General features: G+C 34.6%; 1 protein-coding gene across 6 annotated transcripts in view; it reads left to right on the top strand.

Moving 5' to 3' along the window:
• The window catches only part of RALGAPA1 (Ral GTPase activating protein catalytic subunit alpha 1), a 226,179-nt gene that overhangs the window by 138,477 nt on the left and 63,167 nt on the right, over positions 1-24,535 (top strand). For all 6 annotated transcript variants that reach the window (XR_009500898.1, XM_059914119.1, XM_059914115.1 and 3 more), the window contains 5 exons: positions 5,812-5,880; positions 11,401-11,535; positions 12,330-12,513; positions 18,411-19,275; positions 21,746-21,817. Coding sequence is in view for 5 of the 6 variants with exons in the window: in XM_059914119.1 (XP_059770102.1) it covers positions 5,812-5,880; positions 11,401-11,535; positions 12,330-12,513; positions 18,411-19,275; positions 21,746-21,817 (1,325 nt within the window). In the remaining variant the exon portion in view is untranslated. The remainder of the gene's footprint in view (positions 1-5,811; positions 5,881-11,400; positions 11,536-12,329; positions 12,514-18,410; positions 19,276-21,745; positions 21,818-24,535) is intronic.

Genomic DNA, 24,535 nt, shown 5'->3' with positions numbered 1-24,535 from the left:
TCTATATTATGTTAAGAGATTATGTGGTTGGTTTTAAATGCTACATGTAAATTTATCATTGCTGTTGTCTTTATAATGTATATTAGGCTTCATTCCCTGTCTTAGGTTAGAAAACATACCATCCCTCCAGTTACCAAAATCAGGAGATTATTTTGATTCATTACTTTCCTTTCCTCTTCAGCCAGTTATTTATGAAGTGGTTTATTTTTATTTTTTATTTTTTTAATTCTGTGTGTTCTATGCTTCCTACAATACATGACATTTTTCAGCCCTTAATTATTTCTTTCTTGAGATACTATAATAACCTTCTAAACTGGTTTCCTGGCTTCTGAGGTCATCCCCTCCAAGTCATCATTCACACTGACATGACTCTTATGTCACTTTCCTGAAGAACAAACAAACAAACAAAATCTCTGAGTGGTTTTCCTTTGTCTATAAAGTAAGACCCAAACTCTTTAGCTGGGAATTAATTCGAGGCCTCCAGATGAGGACCCAACCCATCTTTTCAGAATCATGTACCGATTCCTTTTATGAAATACCCTGTAGTCTAGGCACCTGAGTCAGCTATTATCCCCTAAACATACCCCTCACTCTCTTCTTCTTACCTAAAATGTTTTACTTTTCTCTACCTGCCCCCCCCCATCTTTCAATGATTGGTTTAAATACCATCTCCTCAAAAAATAAGAATCCTTACTTGTTCTCTCCAACCAGAATTTATCTTTCTTATCTTCATATTTTTATAACATTTTTAGGAAAGATAGTAATTAATATTGCTATATACTACCATGTATCAGTCACTATACTAGTCACCTTTTCATATGTTACCTCATTTAATTCGTAAAAAGTCATTTGAGGTGGACTGTTATCCCTGCCTCCTCTCCTCCCTTTATTTAAGGTGAGAGAACTGAGGAGATAGCAACTATATAAAGTCATAAGCTAACAGGGTAGAAACAGGGTTCAAACCCAAGTCTGTAAAATTTCAAGTCTAGACTTTTCCCACTCAACCATGTCGCCAGGCCCTATTTTAGCACTAAATATATTTGTGTAAAAATTCTAAGCTTCTTGGGACTTCCCTGGTGGTGCAGTGGATAAGATTCCATGCTCCCAATGCAGGGGGCCCAGGTTTGATCCCTGGTCAGGGAACTAGATCCCACATGCGTGCCGCAACTAAGAGTTCACATGCCACAACTATGGAGCCTGCGGGCTGCAACTAAGTAACCCACCTGCTACAACCAAAGAGCACACATGCCACAACTAAGGAGCCTGTGAGCCGCAACTAAGGAGCCTGCGTGCCGCAACTAAGACCCGATGCAACCAAATAATAAATATTTTTTTTTAAAAATTCTGAGCTTCTTTAAGACAATGGCATTTTTTAAAATTATTTTTTATGCCTAGGATGACTTGCATGTAGAATCTCTTAGGTAAATAATCTGTTGAGTTGAATATAGTATTATGGTTAAGAGGTTGCGTTTGAAGGTTAGACCTGGTTTAACTAACCCCTGACTCTGCCATTTACTAACTTTGTAACTATCAACAAATTACTCAGTCCTCTAAATTCTGGCTTGCTTTATCTTTACATTTGGGGTAAAAATACCTACCTCACAGAGTTGCTCTGAAGACTAAATAAGAAAATATATGTAACACGCTGAGCACTTTTTGCCATAAAAGTGATGGGACATAAATTTTAATAAATGTTGGCAGCAGCTACCATCATTATCATGCAGGACATGATAACTGGATGTAAATGTGAATGTTCATATATATGTCTATTAGTATTAAAACATTTGAAATTTTAAAACTCGAAAATTTTACCCTTTAAGATTGATTATTCTATTGAAAGTTAAGGTGTTCTTTAAGTAAGCATATTTTTTTTGTTCATTTGAAGGCCTCCAAATCCTTTCCCTTATTTTCTTCGTCAGTTTGTATATTATTAAGACTTATCTAAGTAATTCTTAGAGTTTTTGCAGATCGCTTCACTGTACATTATAGTGGCCAGTGCCTATGGATAAATGGTTATACTTTACCTCTAATTGAATGAAGAGATGAAATTCTAAAATAGTAGAGCATTTCACTAATGGTTACCTACTTACATAGTTAGGAATAGAAGCCCAGTGCTATTACTAGTATTAAATATTAATCTAATATACTAGATTCTATTAGTGTGTAAAGCCTTTTATGGTATAAATTATGTTTAGAGAAATTTTTCTACTTGAAGCAATCATTTATAAAAATTTAATAGCATACAATAAAAATACAATAAATTGGGGCTTCCCTGGTGGCGCAGTGGTTGAGAATCTGCCTGCCAATGCAGGGGACACGGGTTCGAGCCCTGGTCTGGGAAGATCCCACATGCCGCGGAGCAACTGGGCCCGTGAGCCACAACTACTGAGCCTGCGCGTCTGGAGCCTGTGCTCCGCAACAAGAGAGGCCGCGATAGAGGCCCGCGCACCGCGATGAAGAGTGGCCCCCGCTTGCCGCAACTAGAGAAAGCCCTTCCACCGAAGCGAAGACCCAACACAGCCAAAAATAAATAAATAAAATTAAAAAAAAAAAAAAAAAAAAAAAAAAATACAATAAATTTACCTCTATACATTTTTAACATGCACATTAAAAAATTGAATGAGATCAAGAAATTTCCAGGGTAAATGATAACACTATAAGAATGTTTGCTTTCTTTTAATAAGGTCTTTTATTTCATATTCTCTGTATCAATTTTATTCATATTCTGTTCAGTGTATAATATATGTTAATTTAAAAAGCCACATTATAAAATCTTTCTTTAAAAAAAAGGCATATATTTACAAGTATATATACTGAAATATCTGGGAAGATGAGAGTAAATTTCTTTATTTTCCCCCAACTTTATTGGGGAATAATTGATAAATATAATTGTATTATATTAAAGTATATAACATAATGATTTGATATTGTAGAAGGGTTACCAAGATCAAGATAATTAACATATCCATTACCTCACATTGTTAACATTTTTTTATGGTGAGAATGCTTAAGGTCTGCTCTTAGCAACTTTAAGATATTCAGTACTGTACGATTAACTGTAGTTACTGTACTATACATTAAATCCTCAGAACTTTTTTTTTTTAATTAATTAATTTATTTATTTATGGCTGTGTTAGGTCTTCGTTTCTGTGCGAGGGATTTCTCTAGTTGCGGCAGGTGGGGGCCACTCTTCATCGCGGTGCGCGGGCCTCTCATTATCGCGGCCTCTCTTGTTGCGGAGCACAGGCTCCAGACGCGCAGGCTCAGTAATTGTGGCTCACGGGCCTAGTTGCTCCGCGGCATGTGGGATCTTCCCAGACCAGGGCTCGAACCCGTGTCCCCTGCATTGGCAGGCAGATTCTCAACCACTGCGCCACCAGTGAAGCCCCAGAACTTATTATTTTTATAACTGAAAATTTGTACCCTTTGACCTACATCTCCTCAGTTCACTAGACCCCAGACCCTGGCAACCACTATTCTGTTTCTATAAAATCAGCTTTTTTTACTTTTCCACATATAAGTGATACCATACAATATTTGTCTTTGTCTGGCTTATTTCACTTAGCGTAATGCACTCCAGGTTCTTTCATGTTGTCATGAATGGCAGGATTTTCTTCTTTTCTGTGGCTGAATAATATTCCATTGTGTATATATGTACACCACAGTTTCTTTATCTGTTCATCTTTCGAAAGGCATGTGGGCTGTTCCATATCTTGGCTATTGTAAATAATACTGCAGTGAACATGGGTGTGCAGGTATCTCTTTGAGATACTGATTTCATTTCCTTCTGATATATACCCAGGAGTGGTATTATATGGTAGTTCTATTTTTAATTTTTGAGGAACCTTCATACTGTTTTCCATAATGGCTGTATCAGTTTACATTCCCACCAATAGTGTATAAGGGTTCCCTTTTTTCCACATCCTCGCCAACATCTGTTCTCTCTTGTCTTTTTAAAAATAGCCATCCTAACAAATGTGAGGTGATATTTCATTGTGGTTTTGATTTGCATTTTCCTGATGATTACCGATGTTGAATACCTTTTCATGTTCCTGTTGGCCACTTGTATGTCTTTGGAAAAATGTCTATTCAGATCCTTTGCCCATTTATAAATTTAGTTAGTTAGTTAGTTTTGCTATTGGGGGTATAAGTTCCTTGTATATTTTGGATATTAACGCCTAATCAGATATATGGTTTGCAAATATTTTTTTCCATTCTGTAAGTTATCTTTTCACTTTATTGATGGTTTCATTTGCTGTGCAGAAGCTTTTAGTTTATGTAGTGCCACTTGTTTATATTTTTGTTATTGCTTCTGCTTTAGGTATGATTTCCAAAAAAATCATTACCAAGACCCATGTTAAGGAGCCTTTTCCTATGTTTTCTTCTAGGAGTTTTATGGTTTCAGGTCTTTATATTAAGCCTTTGATCCATTTCAAGTTAATTGTTATGAGTGGTATAAAATAGGGGTCCAGTCTCATTCTTTTGCACATGGATATCCAGTTTTCTCAACATTGTGTGTGTGTTCTTGGACCCTTGTCAAAGATTACTTGACTGTACATGTGGGTTTATGTCTAGGCTTTATTCTAATGCACTGGTCTGTGTGCCTGTTTTTATGTCAGTACCTTACTGTCAGTACCATATTTTGATTACTGTAGCTTTATAATAAAGCTTGAAATCAGGAAGTGTGACACCTCCAGCTTCTTTCTCAAGATTGCTTTGGCTCTTTGGGTTTTTTTTGTGGTTCCATTCAAATTTTAGGATAGTTTTTTTCTATTCCTGAGAAAAACACCACTGGAATTTTGCATTCAGTTGCATTGAATCTGTAGACCACTGTGGTAGTGTGAACAATTGAACAATATTAATTCTTCCCCATCTATGACATGGAATATCTTTCTATTTATTTGTGTCTTCAGCTACATTCACTAGTGTTTTCTAGTTTTCAGCATATAAGTCTTATCCTTGGTTAAATTTATTCCTAAGTATTTTATTGATTTTGATGCTGTTGTAAATGGGATAGCTTTCTTAAGCTATGTGATAGTTTATTGTTGGCGTATAGAAATGCAGCTGATTTTTGTATGTTGATTTTGCATCCTGCAGCTTTACTGAATTCATTTATGAGTTCTAACATTTTTTTTTTTTTGGTGGAATTTTAGGATTTTCTATATATAAGATCATGTCATGTACAAACAGAAATAATTTTACTTCTTCCTTTCAGATTTGGTTGCCTTTTCTTTTTCTTGCCTAATTGCTGTGGTAGGACTTCCAGTACTGTGTTGAATAGAAATGGCAGTTGTGAGCATCCTTATCTTGTTCCTGACTTTAGAGGAAAGGATATTAACTTTTTATCTTTTGAGTATGGTGTTAGCTTTGGGCTTGTCATATATGGTGTTTATTATGTTGAGATACATCCCTTCTATACCTAATTTGTTGAGCAAAGTAGATGTCTTGAGTGATAAATTACAGATGGTTTTTATAAATCTTTTTGCTTATCTATGTCTTCTCATTTTTCTATCAGAACATATATTATTTGTATGTTTATACATATTGATTCATGACTTGAATTTTTAAGAAATCCATTTATAGTTAACAGAGCATATATAACTTTGATTCTGTACATTAGGATTGTAAATGATTGATAGTTAAGTGTACTTGAAAAGCTGACCTATTAAAAATTACTTTGAAATAACAATGTTAATATATTTTGGATAAACTTTCAGCAGTAGATTTTGTATCACTTTAGCATTATTGTTTAAGTTTTAGGATGCACCATTAGTTTGACATATTTTGAGCTATTTTCTTTATTTCCTACAGATTCTAATAGCCACTATTACCCATCTTTTGCCAAGTACAGAAGCTTCATCTTATGAACTGGATAAGAGGGTAATTTAAATTTTTTAATATTTAATATGTGGTTATCTAGTAAGATACTTATATTTTAAAACTGTGAAGGTATATCTATTTACATGGGAAACATTAATTAATCTTGTGTTTAAAATAATTTGAAATATAGCTTTCCATTATTTAAGTGTAACTAAATCACATTTTAGTTTATATCTCAAGTTAATCATGGTTATCTGATAAAGTCTTTGAATTTTAGGGTTGTAAGGAACCTGGGAGGATATTCTGTCCATTTATAATTTTTTACTTGTTATGGTTTTGTTTATGCCTGAAAATAACTGAGAATAGGTCCAGAAACATAATTACAGCTGCAGAGTTCTGTAAATAATGGGCAGAGCATATGTAATAAAACATACTTGATATTTCAACACAATATGATTAAGAAGTGGTAACACTGAGATTTCTTGTTGGCATTGTCAACACATGAGTTCTGTTAAACTGTGGGAATATATGAGATCACTTAAGGTGAAGCCATAGAGTAAGAAGTGTTAGCAAAGTATAACACCTTGAAGATAGCAGTTAAAGAACAGGCAGAGAGGGGGGTCACCAACGTAGTGACATAGAAGGCTGCTGAATTTTCCTCCTCCCTTGGACCCATGGAAGATACAGCTACACATGGAGCAATTCCCTCTGAGAGAAATCCAGAAACTAGTCAAGTGACCTCTACACATCAAGTGACTAAGAAAATACCCACATCAAAAATAGGTAGGAAAGGCTGCAACACACTCTTGCCATAAACCCCACCCTAGCAGAGCTCCGTACAGTCAGGAGGAAGCCCCCAATTCCCACCTTCTCTCTGAGGAGAGAAGGGTTTAGCCCATACGTCTAGCACCCCACCTTTTAAGCCTGCCACCCAAGGATAGGTCCCCAAATCACCTGGCTCTGAAAGCCAAAGGGGCTTGCGTTCACAACTCCCATAGAACTATATGAAACAAAGAAGCAGTTGTTAACAGGCACGTTGCTGTTTATATTCCGTTTTAGAGATTTTTTTCCCCATCCCTGTTGTTTTTATTTATTTATTTGTCTGTGGTTTATCCATCCTTTGTTTATTTTTGTACAGAGGAGCAGATACATCTGTATTTTCTTTTTTCTTCTTGTTTGTTACACAAAAGTATAGTAGTCTAGATATTCATTGGTACTTTCGGTTTTTCACTTGACACAGTATATTCTGGAAATTCACAATAAATAAATTCATAGAGGTCTTCCATGTTCTTTTTTGTAGCTGTATAGTATTAGTACTCCATTGAAGGAGTGCACCATAATTTATAAATTTCATAATTTATTCCAGTCATTCTTCTATGTATGGACATAGAGATTATTTTCAGAATTTTGCAGTTACAAGCAATGCTGCAGTGACTAACTTTATGTCTGTATATTTTTACATTGTTGGAATGTGTCTTCAGGGTGTATTCTTAGAAGTGGAATTGCTGGGTCAAAAGGTAAACAGATAATGTAATTATGTTAAATATTGGCATTCCCACAAGCATACACTGTGAGAGTATGTTTCCCCAGAGCTTAACCACAGAGTATGACATATTTTTAAATTTTTGCCAATTTGATAGGGGAACAATAGTATTTCAGTGTAGTTTTCATTTACCTTTCTCTTTTTATAAGTGAAGTTGAATATCTTCTCATATTTATTAATGGCCTAATTTTTTTACTTTATTTTTGTGAATTGTCCATTCATATGTTTTTACATTTTCAGTCATATTTTGGTATTTTTTGCTCAGATGTTTACATATTAGGGAGTTTTTTATGTAAGTCAATTTATCAATCTTTTACTTCATTAGGTATCTAGATTTTGAGCCATAGGTAGAAAACCTTTTCATGTTTTCTTCTAGTACTTACACAGCTTCATTGTTTACACTTTTACCCCTCATCCATTTGAAGTTTATTTTCTGTGTTTTGAGATAAGGATCTAATTTTTTTTGTTTTTATAAATGGATAACCAGATTTCTGAGTTCCCTTTATTAAAAAGTTCCTCTTTGCCCCTTAGTGAATAATCCCATAATTACTTGGGTCTGTTTCTTAACTTTCTATACTAGCAGTTTTCAAACTCTTTTGGTGACAAAATCATTTTACTATTGATAAACATTTTTGAAGATCTCAACTTTTGTTAATGTGGACTATATTTTGTCTTCTTGACCTGTCTTGTACTGAGAGTGGTGTGTTAAAGTCTTCTATTAATATTTCTATATTTCCTTGCATCTACTGTAGTTTTTCCTTTGTAGTCACTGTTATTTTATACATAGATATTCATAACTGTTTTATCTTCATTTTGAATTATAGCTTTAACATTAATGCTTTTTGGTTTGAATTCTAATTTACCTCGTGTACCTTTTTCCATCTTAGTTTTAGCCTTTCTGAATCTTTTTGTTTAACTATATCTCTTGAATACAACACATACTTGGGTCTTGCTTTGTGAGCCAGATTGAAAATCTTTTTCTTTTATTAGGCAAGTTAAACCCATTTTTATGATATATTGTATTTTTTATCTTACCTCTGTCATTTTATTTTATGATTATTATGCATATTATATTTTCTGTGTTTCGTTCTCTGCATGATGTATTTCCTTTGTTCTTCTTAAAATTCTTTTGGTATTCAGGAAACTTTGTACTTTTTTCTTGTAGTTACCTTTATATGTATACTTTTTTTAATGTCTTTGTTCCCTTGCTTTCTTAACCTGTTATACTATATGGTTTGTGATTATTTAATGGTATCCTTTATCTCCCATATGTTGCCTATATGTTAATAAGTGAGCTTATGTTACTTCTCTCTCTTCACCTTCATTTTTAGTTCCTTTATGTCTGCACGTAACATTTAGCATATGTCATATAACAAATGATTCTTCTACACTCATCTCTACATTTTTTAAAAATCTTAGATCCATAACTAAATATATCAGATACTCACTGTTAGACTTTTTACTGAAGTTCCTCAGTCAACTTCTTGGTTAAATGAAGTTCATCTTTATTCTTCAAGATGGGCTCAGGAATGCAGAATTCCCTGAGCTCTTACATATATAAAATTTTTTCTGTAACAACAAGATACTTGAAAAGTAGCTTGGCTAGATATGGAATCCTTGGTTCACACTTATTTTCCTTGAGGTTTTTCTTTTTTTTTTTGTTGCCTTGCTTGTATACTGTTTTTGAGAAATCTGATGCCATTTTTATTCTCTTGTCCTTGTAAGTTACTTCATCTTTTTTCCTGGAGGCTCTAAGGAGATACACACACACACACACACACACACACACACACACACACACATATATTTCTTTTTTTAGGTCTTACTTTTCAAGTTTTACCAGGATATGTATTAGAGTTGATTATTGCAGGTCAGTTTGTCCTGGATCTGGTAGGCCTTGTCAATATTTAGATTTTGGGGACTCCACATTTAAGTGAATAGGATATTCTTTTTCTGTCTTCCATTTCAGTCATTTCTCTCTGACATTTTTTACCTTTTTCTTTGTCTCACTTTTGTTCTCTTTATTCAATGCCCCTTATTAAATTTTATTTTTATTTTTTTCAAACTTATTTTTCCTTAGGCATCTTATAACTTGGGCTTCATTTCTAATATCATTTTATCGATTTTTAGTTTTCTTTCCTGACTTGAATCAGTTCTTCCCTTTTTGGTCTATTTCTTCTTAGTTTTTTAAATTCCTGATTTAAGATGGGATTTTCCTTGTTGCCTATACCTAAATGCTTATTTGACAATATTTAATTTAGATTAGAAGGTTGTGTTATAGTTTTCTTCTGCTTCTTATTGGTTTTGGTGGGCAGGAATTTTCATCAGCTGAATTTCTTAAGATTCTCATTTTCTGTTTTCTATTTATAGTAGTTTTGTATAGATGAAGACTGTGTCTGCATTTCTGTGGACAAGGTTGGTGGCTTGGGGTGGTTTATAAGATTCCTATTTCAAGAGCTCCCTCTTCTGGCAGTTTAACAAAGTATAGTGTTTTTATTGGATGACACTAAGGTGGGAGAAGAATTACAGAACCATCAGTTTTAAAAAATTGTAAAAATCTTGCAAGGTCCTAAATTTCTCTTTTGATTTTTCTTTTCACATTATGTTTTCCACAAGGTGTCTCTCCACTCCCTTTTAACATTTTTCTCCCCCAAAGTATTACCTTTCCTGCAGTACTTTTAAATACTTTCCTTCTACTCAGTACTCTTATCTACCAGTACATGTTTTTCATTATTCTCACACTTAGGGTAGACCTTCTTTTTGGGCTTGGTTTTTTGGTTTGTACCTAGTTCCTTTCTCTCTTTTACAGCTTACCCAAACGACCCTCACTCTTCATGAAAGCTTGCAGTCGGAGAATGGGTAAAAGCTTGTTGGATTTGCTGTGTGTATTTTCTACTCACAGATAATTGAATTTTGAATGTTCTGTTTTTGAGGATGTGGGCTTTGTGATATTTTATTGGTTCTTTTTGTTCTTTATTGTTCTTTTGGAGGGTGTGTTGGGAGATTTAGGCCAGCATTACTCTTTGAGTTGGAGAGTTGGTCTTTGATTCTAAAGATCAGTGGATCTCTTATTGCTACTTGATTGACACTTTTATGGTACTAATTGTGATTCTTTATTCAATAAAATGGACCACAGAGATACTGCTGTTTTACTCTACATTTTGGATAACAGTGTTTTGTTTATAACATCCATCAGTTTAAACGTGTCCAGTAGAAAGATTCATTTAATGTAATTAGTAACAGTATCAGAAAGTGGTTAAGATAGTCTTTCTGGCAGGTTGTTCAGTGAGGTGTTAAATTAGACAAGAAATGTGGAAATGATTGTAATACATATGAACTAAAGCCTTTCATTTGTGTTCCATTTCTTGTGCATTACGTAAGAATAGCTAATTGATGTCTGTTGTCTTTTAAGCTCAGTGTTTTTATGTTTGTTTAAAAATAATTTGGGGGCTTTCCTGGTGACGCAGTGGTTAAGAATCCGCCTACCAATGCAGGGGACACGGGTTCGATCCCTGGTGTGGGAAGATCCCACGTGCCGTGGAGCAACTAAGCCCGTGTGCCACAACTACTGAGCCTGTGCTCTAGAGCCCGCGAGTCACAACTACTGAAGCTCACGCGCCTAGAGCCCGTGCTCCACAACAAGAGAAGCCACTGCAATGAGAAGCCCGCATACCACAACGAAGAGTAGCCCCTGCTCACTGCAACTAGAGAAAGCCCATGTGCAGCAATGAAGACCCAACATAGCCAAAAATTAATTAATTAATTTAAAAATAATAATAATAATTTTAACGTTCCTGTTTTTATTATGCTTAAGGTTTCATTGTGCTTGCCCTAAAATATAAGGGAGAAACCCACAGTAATGTTCATATACATCTTAAAATCATTTAGGTCTAGGTAAATATTAATGGTGAAACTTAGTTCATAGTTCCTGAAATACATTTTGGAAAACAAAAGATAAGTTGGTGAATTTCTGTTAAGTATTAAGCTCTTATTTTATGAGTTTACAATAATAATGATCTTTTTTGTTGTTGTTTCAGTTGGTGGTGTCCTTACTTCTGTGCCTTCTGGACTGGATCATGGCCTTACCTCTAAAGACACTGCTCCAACCAGTCCATGCTACAGGAGCAGAAAATGATAAAATAGAAAAATCTGTCCTCAACTGTATTTATAAGGTAAACTTCTTTGCGTTATTATTTATTTGGTAACCAAGGGTTTTTAAAACCTAAAGAAATAACATTTCTTAGTATTACATTTTCATTGTTTTATAGCTAGGTATTTATTTTTAATAAATTTATTTATTTATTTATTTATTTTTGACTGCGTTGGGTCTTCCGATGGGTCTTCGTTGCTGTGCTTGGGCTTTCTCTAGTTGCGGCGAGCAGGGGCTACTCTTAGTTGCGGTGAGTGGGCTTCTCATTGTGGTGACTTCTCTTGTTGCAGAGCACGGGCTCTAGGCGTGCGGACTTCAGTAGTTGTGGCACATGGGCTCAGTATTTGTGGCTTGCAGGCTCTAGAGTGCAGGCTCAGTAGTTGTGGCGCACGGGCTTAGTTGCTCCGTGGCATGTGGGATCTTCCTGGACCAGGGTTCGAACCCGTGTCTCCTGCATTGGCAGGCGGATTCTTAACCACTGCACCACCAGGGAAACCCTGAGCTAGGTATTTTCTAAGAACATAGATTTATCTTACGGTACCTAGGGATAATTAAAAAGTACTTCTTACAAGACACTGTTGTTTCATTGCAAAATTTTGAAAGAAGTCTTTGTTGAATATGAGAATCATTAGTTAAATTTTGCTCTTTCTTCTTTTTTAGATTAAATTTTACCTTGATTGAAGAGCTAAGTGTTTAAATATTTAAAATTTTTGTCAAGTACTTGTATTAGCAGTTGACTTGTTTTCTCCTTTTTCTTTCTTTCTTTCTTTTCACTTAAAAGGAAAACTTGGTATGTTTTTTCCCCTGTATTTTCAGGTATTACATGGGTGTGTTTATGGATCTCAGTGTTTTAGCAATCCAAGGTATTTTCCATTAAGCCTCTCTGATTTGGCATCTGTAGATTATGATCCTTTTATGCATTTGGAAAGCCTAAAAGAGCCTGAACCTCTGCACTCTCCTGATTCGGAACGATCTTCTAAACTCCAGCCAGTAACAGAAGGTAAAATGCATTCTCTTCAGGACAGTATTGTTGCTTGGGTTCTCCCAAGGTATGATTTGAGGCCTGGGTAGAAATACTGGAGGATAATATATCTTACTTTGTAATTGTTTACCTTGACATGTATGTTATAGCTAAGTTCATTTTTAGTTTAAGAAACAACTTCAGATACACAATTCCTAAGATTGTATGTGATGACATTCCCTTTATACTTCTAAGTTATTCTGATAAGTTCTTTAACCACATTGTTGTTACATTCAGAGAGTTTACTCTCTGATATAAGGGAAAGATGTAAAAAAATAACCTTATGATATGAGTACATATAAAAACAAAAGTACATTCAAGATACAGGGGTAGCCCAGAGGAACCCAGCAATTACTGAAGGGTTTTAAGGAGGTGATATACATCAGGGGTCCCCAACACCCGGGCCACAGACTGGTACCGGTCTGCGGCCTGTTAGGAACTAGGCTGCGCAGCAGGAGGTGAGCGGCGGGTGAGCAAGCGAAGCTTCATCTGCTGCTCCCCATCGCTCCCATTACCGCCTGAACCATCCCTCCCCACCCCACCCCCCATCCGTGGGAAAGTTGTCTTTCATGAAACTGGTCCCTGGTGCCAGAAAGGTTGGGGCCCACTGATATACATGATAAAATTAGTATTAAGAGCACTTTGACAGTAGTATTTTACAGGAGTCAGCAAACTATGGCCCATGCCTGCCACCTGTTTCTATAAATAAAGTTTTATTGAGACACATCCATGCTCTTCATTTATGTGTCATTATGGCTGCTTTTGTGTAGTAATAGTAGTGTTGAGTAGTTGGGACAGAGATAGCATGGCCCATAAAGCTGAAGATAATTTACTCTCTGTCCCCTTGCAGAAAAAGTTTGCTGATCTCTAGTATGTTACATTGATTTTAGGGTGGTTAACTCAGGATCAGAGAGACCAATCATGATGCTGTTGCAATAGGCCAAGCAAGAGTTGCTAAAGGGTTAAATTGGTTATATTTTCCCTAAGCTAGACTAAGAATATGAGAAAGTTTAGAGGATTAGGAGGGAAAATCAGGAGGGCAGTATTGGAAATGGTTTAGCTTAGAGTGCCTGTTGTATATTCATATGAAGAGATCTAGTGGACAATTGATTGTACGTGCAGATCTAGGTCTTAGCAGAGGGGTCTTTGTTAGGAATATGTATTTACATGGGTGTGTGTATTCTGAGAAGAAAAAGTTGGAAAGGAAGGAAAACCAGGAGAGAGTAGTTTCTCAGAAACAAAGAGAAGAGAAAGATTTTTTTAAAGACTGGCCAATGGTATTAAATGATAGAGATATCAAGTACAAAAAGACTGACGAATATATCTACTTTAGTTTCAGCAGAAAAGTAGGAGACAGAAGTGGATGGCTGTGGGTTGAAGAGCAAGCAGAAGTTAAGGAAGTAGAGCCATGTGTCAAAAGTGCTCTTTTAAAAAGCTTGACTTTTTTATTTTAAAAAAGCAAAGAAAAATGATAAAACAATAGATAAGTTAAAAGATTATTCAGGATTAAAGGAGTTCTAAAGACAGAGTTAAACTCAATGATAAGCTGAGAAGGAAGGTAGTAAGGGGATCATTAATAGAGTGAAGTTCCTGAGAGGTGAGCTGGAAAGATTAGGTGTTAATATTAGCCCTTCTTCTGCGACCAGAAAGAAGAAGGTGGAAGTAAATTAAGGGGACTGACAGAAGTTACTGAGGGCCCAGTAGAAAACGGAAACTGCAAAGTTTTGGTTGCACCAGTCAACATTCAGTAAGGTGGATCTGGCCAGATATACAAGGGAACAATGGCTTTCAGAATATTGATATATGGTTTAGTTATAGAATCTAGGGTTGGTAAGGATTGAACTGATGCTAGGAAATGGGTGATAAGCTGGAAGAAAGTAGAGGTGATGCAGTGAGTCAGAAAGTAGATGTGGTTGTTAATAACAAATTAGAACAGTGATTCTCAGCCTTGGCTGCATATTACAATAGTGATGTCTGGTCCCATCCACAGAGATTTTGATAATATTGATCTGGGATTGCTGGGATTTTTAAAACCTTGCAGGTGATTAATATGCAGCCAAGGTTGAGAACCACTGAGCATATCAGTATGTTAGGACAGTGGTTTATTAAATGAATTTTGAAGCAGTGGAAGCTCTTCAAGTAAATTTCACAAGGAAGTCCACTTTGTAAAACTTCTTAAAGTAGAGCTGCAGCAGGGATTCTGCTGACTTCTCTCCCATTCATCTGCAACAGCCCTCTCCCAGGCTCTACAAAACAAAATTGGGAAATCACTAGACTAGGAGGTTGTGGTCAAAGAGTAAACTATCAAGGAAGAGTTTGATTTTTAAAGGCAGAATAGTTATAAATGATTAAAACATTTAGGATGTGGCCGTGGTAATGGATTGAAGACATAGAATGCAAGTGAAGATATAAAGTTACACATCAAGGAAATAGGGCTAGGGTTTTGGGTTGACCACAAATAGCTGATAATTTGTCTAGAACACATATATACAAGTGAAATAGGAATATAGGAAAAATAATTCAGACAATAATTGATATAGGTGACGTATAATTATTTCTTTAGATTTGGCATAGTACAATACAGTGTTTATTTTACTTAAAGACAAAGTTATATGAAAATATTCTTTGCTTTTTGCATTTTTAAAGGTGTAAAATGATAAAGTTTGATTCAGGGCAAGATAGTGTATTTCTTAAACAGTGAAATAGTTTACTTATGTAAAGGGAAGTTTTAATGTATTTCATGCAAATTTACTGTGCCATTAACAGTCACTGTAAAAGACGGAAAGGTGTAAAGGTTTTAAACAGATGAGCTTTATATTGATACCAAATACTCTGTAGGGTGCTATTCTCTAAATGTATTAAAGTTGTTCCCTTTGGACTTTCTTAAAGGAATTAAGGACCAGATAAATGCAGAACCTTTTAGGAACAGCTGTGAGCTAGCAGCAGGTGATTCTGTGGTCTGTAGTGACTACATGCTGTGGGGTTTTTTTAATGTGGCAGAAATGGCTAATCATTGTGCCCTTGTCTAAGGCATGCTTCATCATCTTCAAGTACTTTTTTGGCCAAAGATTTCTAAACATAGAGTGTCCCTAATAAGCTCAGTATTGGATTGAACGAGTCTGATTTGAGAATTATTGGCAGGAGTAGCTGTAATTATTAAATTTACTAAAGAATAAAGCAAGGTAGTGAAGTTGGCTTTTTGTCAAATGGCAGTAGTCTTATTAGCAAAAAGTCATCATTTGCAGGGTCAGAGTGAAAGGAGGCTCCAAAGAATTCATTCTGTCTTAATTATAGTTTCACCTATACACATTATGCAAAGCTCATATTTAAAGCATTTGCCAAAATTAACTTCCTCTGCATGTTCTATTACAGTGTGGTGAATTGCAGCAGCTTTTTATGTCTTGCTGCTTTTGTATGCCATAATAATCAGTAATTACGGGTTTGCTGCAAATGCTGTAGGGTTTGTTTAATCTGACAATATGAAAAGACAACCTTGAATAGACTTTTTTAAATGAATGCTAGTTACACAAAGCCTTAGAAGCATCGATATCTTCATTTTGCATTTTCTCACAAGGCTGGTTATTTTAGAATTTCATTTTGAATTTCTACATTAGAGAATTTCATATGTTTTCTTTATATCTGAGATATATAGAAGAAAGATATGTATGTTCTGTAGCTTACGATTCAAAAAAAAATCTACATAAACCTAACTGCCAAATTAACAAATTGAGAGGTTTCTGTACCTTTATATAAATATATATATATCCTGAATTTAGAGAAGCAGCTTAGGAAAGAAAATGCTTCTACCTACTTCTGAAATCTAAATTTATTTTTTAAGTGTAATCAGTGAACTTCTGTGAACCCTCAAGTGCAAAATGAGAAGTATTGGCTAGATTATCTGCAAGGCCTCTTACAGTGTGAACACTCATTAAAATCTAAGCTATAATCAGAGAAGCAAAAGCAGGCACTAGATTCAAATCACCCCTCTGTTTCTCATCATTCAGTGGCATATCTTTTTACTTTACCATAATAGGTCTTGAAAATGTAGGATTGAATTAAGGTTAATCATTCAGTGTTGTTATCTAGTGTTGAATAGCTCATTTTCAGAGCTAGCCATACTATCATCAAAGAACAGCTCAATGTAATTGGAACTTTTTAAGTAAACTGAAAAATGTTTATATATACATGTATGTAAAATAAAACTTGATTATGGAAGATTAGAAGTTTGACACTCAGTAACATTTCAAAATCAACCAAAGTCCACAGAAAACTGTTCTTTTTTAGAGTTGGAATAATGGAGAAGATATTATTGGTATTAATGGCATAGCAACTGATTTGTTCCTGACTCTTTGCCTGTACCCAGTGGTGTTGGTTCTGAATCTTGAGGGCTACAGCCTCGAAAATATAACATTGTTCTTCTTTCTTGCCTCTTTTTAAGTAATCATATCAGCAGTGCACAACCTAGTTCCCTTATAAACTTTTTAAAGTTGAGTTTATTGAGGTATAATTTACATAAAATAAAATTTATCTTCCTTTGATGTGAGAATTTTACTGTATATTGATTGTGTTGGTGGTTACACAATTCTATATAGTTACTGAAATTCCTCACAAAGTACACTCAAAATTAAGGAATTTATTTTATGTAGGTAATACTTTGATCATCAGGACATTTTCAAATCTATATTTATTCTGGTAGCTAGGCCATAGTATTCCCAAATGATTAACTTTCAGAACATAAACAATGCTCAGACAATATCACTGTGGTAGAACAATACAGAGACATGATTATTCTGTAACCTTGTGTATAAGACAGACAAGAACACTATCAACACACACACAAACACACAACTGAACGTCCTCTTCTAACATGAATGATTAGTATGTCTTTACTAATGATAACTCTCCTCCCACCTCCTAGATAAAAAGTATCAAGTTAACCCAGTTGTCCCCACTTCCTGACACCACTCATTACATAACTGGCTTCCACATCAACCCTCTATAGAATCACACTGGCAGTCTTTGGCTAGTGGGCTTGGACAAGTTATTGTCTATCTCCACTTCCTCCTTTCTCCCTTTACTCTCTTTCTGTATTCTTTGTTTTCCTTCCACCCTCCCCTCCTTTTTCCTCCTCCTTCAGGTCCTGACATTAGGCACCTTGCCTCTTCAGGCCTCTTACTACTATATTCTTTGAGTTTTCTCTTTTTACCATTTCCTATGTTTGTTTGTTTGTTTTTTAAGTTACTCATATAGATATGCTCCTGATCTCTTTAATGCCTTAGAAAAATAAGCAGGCCATAAAATATTTTTTCCTTTAAAATAAAGTTTCCTCGGCATATGCTGGCTACACTGACTCACTGTTTAAATTGATCCTGACTCCTAAAGTTTAGTGAAAGATCACTTTTTTCTGACACTTTTACATCATCCATAAAAGCCATAATTAAATGACGTTTAAGGCATGCTGCAAACTATGTTTCTGAATCTCCTCATAATATAAGAAACTTATCAGTTGGATTTCATTGACTTTTTAATCTGGGTGCTAAGTGATTTCAAGTGATTTATAACACTTTTGAACCTTCTTTGAAGGTATGATGTACATTTAAGAGCCTCAGTTTAAATTATGAATCCATAAGCAAAAATTTCAAAAAGGGCTTTCTTATAAAAATGAACAAAACTTCATCAAAGAACAGTTTTCTTCTTCTTTGCTATCATTCTTGTAGTACATACTCTAAATTGAAAATATTAATATTTACTCAAATATTTGAATGTGATTTTGATAATGTGATGGAATCCCCATTTGTTGTCTAATGTTTCATTCTTATATGACTTCCTAGGAAGCAGCAGTATTCCCACTCACTTATTATATTTTTTATTTCTAGTGAAAACTCAAATGCAACAAGGATTAATCTCTATAGCTGCCCGCACTGTTATTACACATCTGGTAAATCACTTGGGCCATTATCCAATGAGTGGTGGTCCTGCTATGTTAACAAGTCAGGTGTGTGAAAATCACGACAATCATTACAGTGAAAGCACTGAACTTTCTCCTGAACTCTTTGAGAGTCCAAATATTCAGTTCTTTGTGTTGAACAATACAACCTTAGTGTCCTGTATCCAGATCAGATCTGAAGAGAGTATACCTGGAGGAGGTTTATCTGCTGGCCTTGCATCAGCCAATTCAAATGTCAGGATTATAGTACGTGATCTTTCTGGAAAATATTCATGGGATTCTGCCATCCTGTATGGACCACCTCTTGTAAGTGGTTTGTCAGAACCTACATCTCTTGTACTTTCATTGTCTCACCAAGAGAAGCCAGAAGAGCCTTCTACAGCTCATGAATGCTTAGAAGATATAACAGTTAAAGATGGGGTTTCCCTCCAGTTTAGAAGAAGATTTAGAGAAACTGTACCAACTTGGGATACAATAAGAGATGAAGAAGATGTTCTTGACGAGCTTTTGCAGTATTTAGGTGTAACTAGTCCTGAATGCTTACAGAGAACTGGAGTCTCACTTAATATTCCTGCTCCACAGCCTGTGTGCATTTCTGAAAAACAGGAAAATGATGTTATTAACGCTATCCTTAAGCAGCATACAGAGGAAAAAGAATTTGTTGAGAAACACTTTAATGACTTAAACATGAAAGCTGTGGAGCAAGATGAACCAACACCTCAGAAACCTCAGTCAGCATTTTATTATTGCAGATTGCTTCTTAGTATATTGGGAATGAATTCCTGGGACAAAAGGTAAGAATAAAGGAGAAACTTTTCATTTTTTAAAAAAATATTAGTCTTATTCATCTTATGATCAGCATTTTAGTCTCTGTTCTTTCCCTCGCTAAATTTTAACTTACCAATTAGTTCTTTGACCGGTGGGCAGATTTTCTTTTTTTTTTTTTTTTTGAGTCTACTGAGTCAGAGTCAGGTTTCAAGGGAATAAAAAGATAACTTAATGTAATAAATTAACTTTAACATTTTCATAATGACTAGTATAACTATCTGACTTAGAACTCATAGCTCATATAATTGAAAAAAATCTTGTTTTTTCCAACCTTCATGTAAGCTAATAGGAAAAACTGTTTTTTCTTATAACACTTCTAACACCAAATGTGTGAGTTTTTCACACCAAGCAGTTTCAACAATACCTGGAGTTAGCACAGACAAGTTAAGGGCTCAGACCAACAAGACTGCCCCCCACTTTAGACATGAATTGCAGGTCTGGGTCACCCATACTTCTGGGCAACTGGCTGTAAATCAGGGGTTCCTACAACCCCCTTCTTGGGTTTGAAAATTAACTATAATGATTCGTAAAACATTTACTTATATTTATCAGTTTATTACAAAGGATAGTTAAAGGATACAGATGAACAGCCAGATGAAGAGGTACATAAGGTAAAGTCTGGAAGGATTCCAGGTTTGGAAATTTCTGTCCCTGTGGAGTTGCAGTGTGCCACCCTCCCAGCACATTGAATGTGTTCACCAACCTGGAGGCTCTCCAAATCCCATAATTTAGGGATTTTCATGGAGGTCTTATCATGTAGGCATGATTGATTATTAACTCAGTCTCCAGTTCCTCTCTCTCCCCAGATGTGGGGCCGAAAGTTTCAAGATTCTAATCATGGCTTGCTCTTTCTGGTGATGAGGCACCAGCCTGAAGTTATCCAGGACGCCACCAAGAGTCACCTTATTAGAACAAAAGATGCTCTTATTACCCAGGAAATTCCAAAGGTTTTAGGAGGTCTGTGTAAGACTCTCCTGTCACCTCCAGCACTCAGGAAATTACAAGGGTTTTAGGACCTCTGTGTCAGGAACTGGGGACACAGCCCAAATGTATATTTCTTATTATGTCATGGAAGCCTAACTTTTTTTTTAGACAAACAGCGATATGATCATTTCTTGTTTATATCAGAGAAATTAACTCAGGATTTAGCATCAAATCAAGAAAAGAATCTGGATTTCATTTTTTTTAATTTTGTTTTCTCTTATGCATATTTCAAAACCTCATTAAAAACTTGCAATACACACACAGAGTTTTGAAGTAAGTTAGGTAGGAGTTAAATGAAAAGGCATGAGACTTAAAGCAGAAGATCCAGGTTAGAGTCACTTAAACTTTGAGCCTCGGGTTACAGTCTGCAAATTGAGGAAATAACTCCCACCTCACATAATGGTAAGAATTAAATTAGATAATGTATATAAAATACTAAAATTGTACACTAATGTAAAGCATTATTAATATTTTTAAATATTAAAAATATTTTTAAATTTATCTTTAAAATTGATTTTTAAAATTTCGATGACACTAAAAGCTGTAGGGAAGTGGAAGAAGAAGCATTATTGAATGTATTGTTTTTGTTCAGTTTGTAGTAGAAGGGGAGCTCAGATATCACTGGATGAATAAATCTTAAAGTAATTCAAATGCATGTGAAGCACTGAATTGGAATTCTACTTGCTTACCTAGTGTTTATAATCTTACTTGTTTTAAACCCTTCCATTTATTAGAAGGGCGTATCCTCTGCCTTATGGGAAAGCCATGTTATGTCAGGAAAACAATTTGCCTTATGGTATGTCCACATACAGGTAGTTGCCACTAATATAAATTCATTCTACTCTCTTTTGCTGTAGAATGGTCCATACATTGTCTCTTGAGAAAAATTAAAGATGGGAAGCTATATTTAACCACAGCAAGCACTGACTTCATGAATATAATTTATACATAATTTAGCACCTATATAATGTATTTGGTAAAATTTACACACTGCTTTGTAGTGTAAAAAAATACATATAATGTAAAACAAGAAAAAAAACAAATTCCATCTGGATTACACATCCTTATTTGGTAATGATTTAGATTTTGTGAATATTTTATTTCTCATGAGGAACAATTTTCTCACATATTTTTATGAAACTCTTGAGAAGGAACCTATAAGTATTTTTATCCATTTTCCTGAATATGAGTTTGGGAAACTCACAGCATCTGCAAGGAAACATTTAAGTGGCCAGTAGATTATGATCCACTAGCAGAAATATATGAGGGCCTGGGTAGAAATAATGACATATATTCTTTACATTTTTTTTAGGGTCTGTTCTCCTTTGTGTTAGAAGTATGAAAAGGCAAGAAAAGTATAAGAGTTGCATGAGTAGACTGGAAAGTATTTCCGGGACTGTCATGTCATTCACTGCAAACGTGATGAAAATGTTTATAAATCTCTCTATTTAGGAGGAGCTTTCATCTCCTGAAGAAAAATGAAAAACTACTTAGAGAACTTAGGAACTTGGACTCAAGACAGTGGTAAGTTGTTGGGAAATTTTCAGGTTTATCTCTGGCACCTGTCAGCTATTTCTCTGTTCATGTGTGAATAATACTGTATTGTTGAATTATAACTTTCTGAGCAGAAACTGTTTTTCATTTATATATACCTTAGAAATAACATTTTTAGAAAAACGTACAGCTGCATTTAAATGTTTGGTATCTTTGGATTGTTTATAAATAATAAACACTCGACTGGTGTTTTATACTTTTGTCTTCAGTTTTTTGCTTTTCCTGTTCCCACAGTCAGTTTGTCCACCCAGCTCTGATTCCGCTTACCTTTCTGTCCAGCAAACTCACATATTGTCAACCATTTTTAAAATGCCTTATCTTGCACCCTCAAAACTGTTCTTCTGCTTAAGTTTATATATATATATATATATATATATATATATATATATATATATATATATATATATATTTCCATAACCATTTCTCTAATCAGAATCATTCCTAACATCTGCTTTCTCTACTCCTGGGCAGCAGTACATTACTAGAGAAAATTATCAAACCAGTGTGATATAGAGTTACTGTATATTCATGCACCTTTACTTTAACAATGCCATCTCTGCTGTTTAGCAAATTTTTTATCCCTTGTTCACTTTTACTTCTCAGAGTAATTGTTATAAACCACTTCTTTGTTCCTCAAGCCCGGCATTATAGTCAAAAGGTCATCTCTCCTCTAACCTCATAAGAATTCAGTTCAAAGGTTTGACCTATGTGAAAGACAATCTGCTAGAACAGTAGTTCTTAACCTTTCTTCTTCCTCCACACACTCACATTTTAACACAGGTTAGTCACATATGTTCATTAATTAAATCCAGTGATTCTGAAGATTGGGAAACTAGTTTGTAACAGGCCATTCACCCTGCCATCACTATTCTACAGGAATGCAAAGTGAAGATGATTCAGACCTTTCCCACATCAAAACAAATAGGCCTTACATCTTTGTCTTTTAAAATTTTCTGTATTGAGCCATCTTCTCTTGCTCGCTTTCCGCATCAGAAAAGCCTTTTTTTCTTTCTATACTTCTGCTTCCTACTTTCTCAACCTGCTGTAGGATCTTCAAAAAGTTATCCCTTCTTTATCTTGTATTTCTACTTACTTCTCTTACCATAAGCATGTTTGTTATCTGCCTTTAAAACAAAACAAAACAAAACTTTCCTCAGTTACTATCCTTTCAAGCTATAGTACATCCCTTTCATGCCTTTTACTACCAAATTTATAGAAAAATATAATTTTTTATTCATTTCCTGTCATTCCTAACTGGTTTTTGTTGTTTTCAGCTTTTCTCAGAATAATTTTTTTAAATAATATATAATTTCTTTGGTTATTATAGAAAATATAAAACAGAAAAATAAAACTATTGTTATTCATAAGACTTGTTAGCATTTCTTTATATATTTTCAGTCTTTCTTTTTGATAGACATATGTATGATTTTTGTTTGTTTTACAAAACTGGAATCATAGTAATGTATAATAAGTTATGTCTTTTAGAAAACGCTATATTAGCATTTTCTCAGCCATTTTGATATTCTTCAAAAATAATTCTATGGCACCAAGTTCTATGATTTTTGGACATTTGAGTTGTTTTTAATTTCTTGCCCTAGAATAGATTCCTAGAAATAGAATTATTAGGTCAAAGCATAAGGACTTATTTCAGGCCATATATATTATAAAATTGCTTTCCATTAAGCACTGATTTCTAATCCTACCAACGCTGTATAACTTCAGCCTGTCCAGCAAAAGATATTGATGACATTTTCTTAACCTTTATAATTTGAGGGGCAAATCATGGTATCTCATTAATTTATAGTTTTTAATTACTAGTGAAGTTAATATTTTTCATATATTTGTAAAAAATTTCTAAATTCTCTTAGTGTCCTTTTTCTGTTTTTCTATTTAGGAATTTTTCTTCATTGTAAGAGCTGTTTTACGTATGTGTATGTGTTAAGGATTAACTTTTGTATTTATCGTGGGAGTTCTCCTAGTTAGTCGTTTGGCTTTCAGTTTTCAACAACTTCAGGTTGTTTAACAACCCATTTTTCTGTAGTAATTATATCTCTCAATCTTTTTTTTTAAATTTCTTCAATTGTTTGCTGTGCTTAGAGAGTTCTGTCTTGAAATCAATTAAACATTGTTACATTTCCTTCTAGATTTTTAAGTATTTGGTTAGAGTGGTAATTATTTTATATTTAATTCTTTATTCCTTCTGGAATGCATTTTGATTTATGGAATGAGAAATGGAACCACCTTGAATGTTGGAAAATAGTCTATTTCTATAATTTGTTAAATAATCCATATCTTTCCCATTGATTTGATATTGTCTTTATCAAATATTAAGCTGTTGCAAAGCTATCTGTTCATTTCTGTTGATTGGTCTATCAATTTTGTGGAGATGTTACTGTTTAATTTATTGTAGCTTTATAATTTAGTATCTGATAGGCTCAGTCTTCTTCCTCACCCCACCCACACACATTCTTCTTTTCTTACATGTTCTCACCTGTTTTTTCTTCCAGAAACATGTTATTGATTAGAATTATGCTGTTGTTTTCCAGAAAAAAAAATCCCATTGCTATTTTGATTTGATTTGCAATAAAACTTTCCTATGGGAAGAATAAACACATTTATTATCATCATTCTTCCCTTTCACAATCATGGAGTGTTTTTTATTTATTCTGATACCCAGACATTACCTTT

This window comes from Balaenoptera ricei, chromosome 2 (genome assembly GCF_028023285.1).
Source record: "Balaenoptera ricei isolate mBalRic1 chromosome 2, mBalRic1.hap2, whole genome shotgun sequence".
Classification (NCBI taxonomy): Eukaryota; Metazoa; Chordata; class Mammalia; order Artiodactyla; family Balaenopteridae; genus Balaenoptera; species Balaenoptera ricei.
This window is presented reverse-complemented; position numbering and strand designations above follow the sequence as displayed.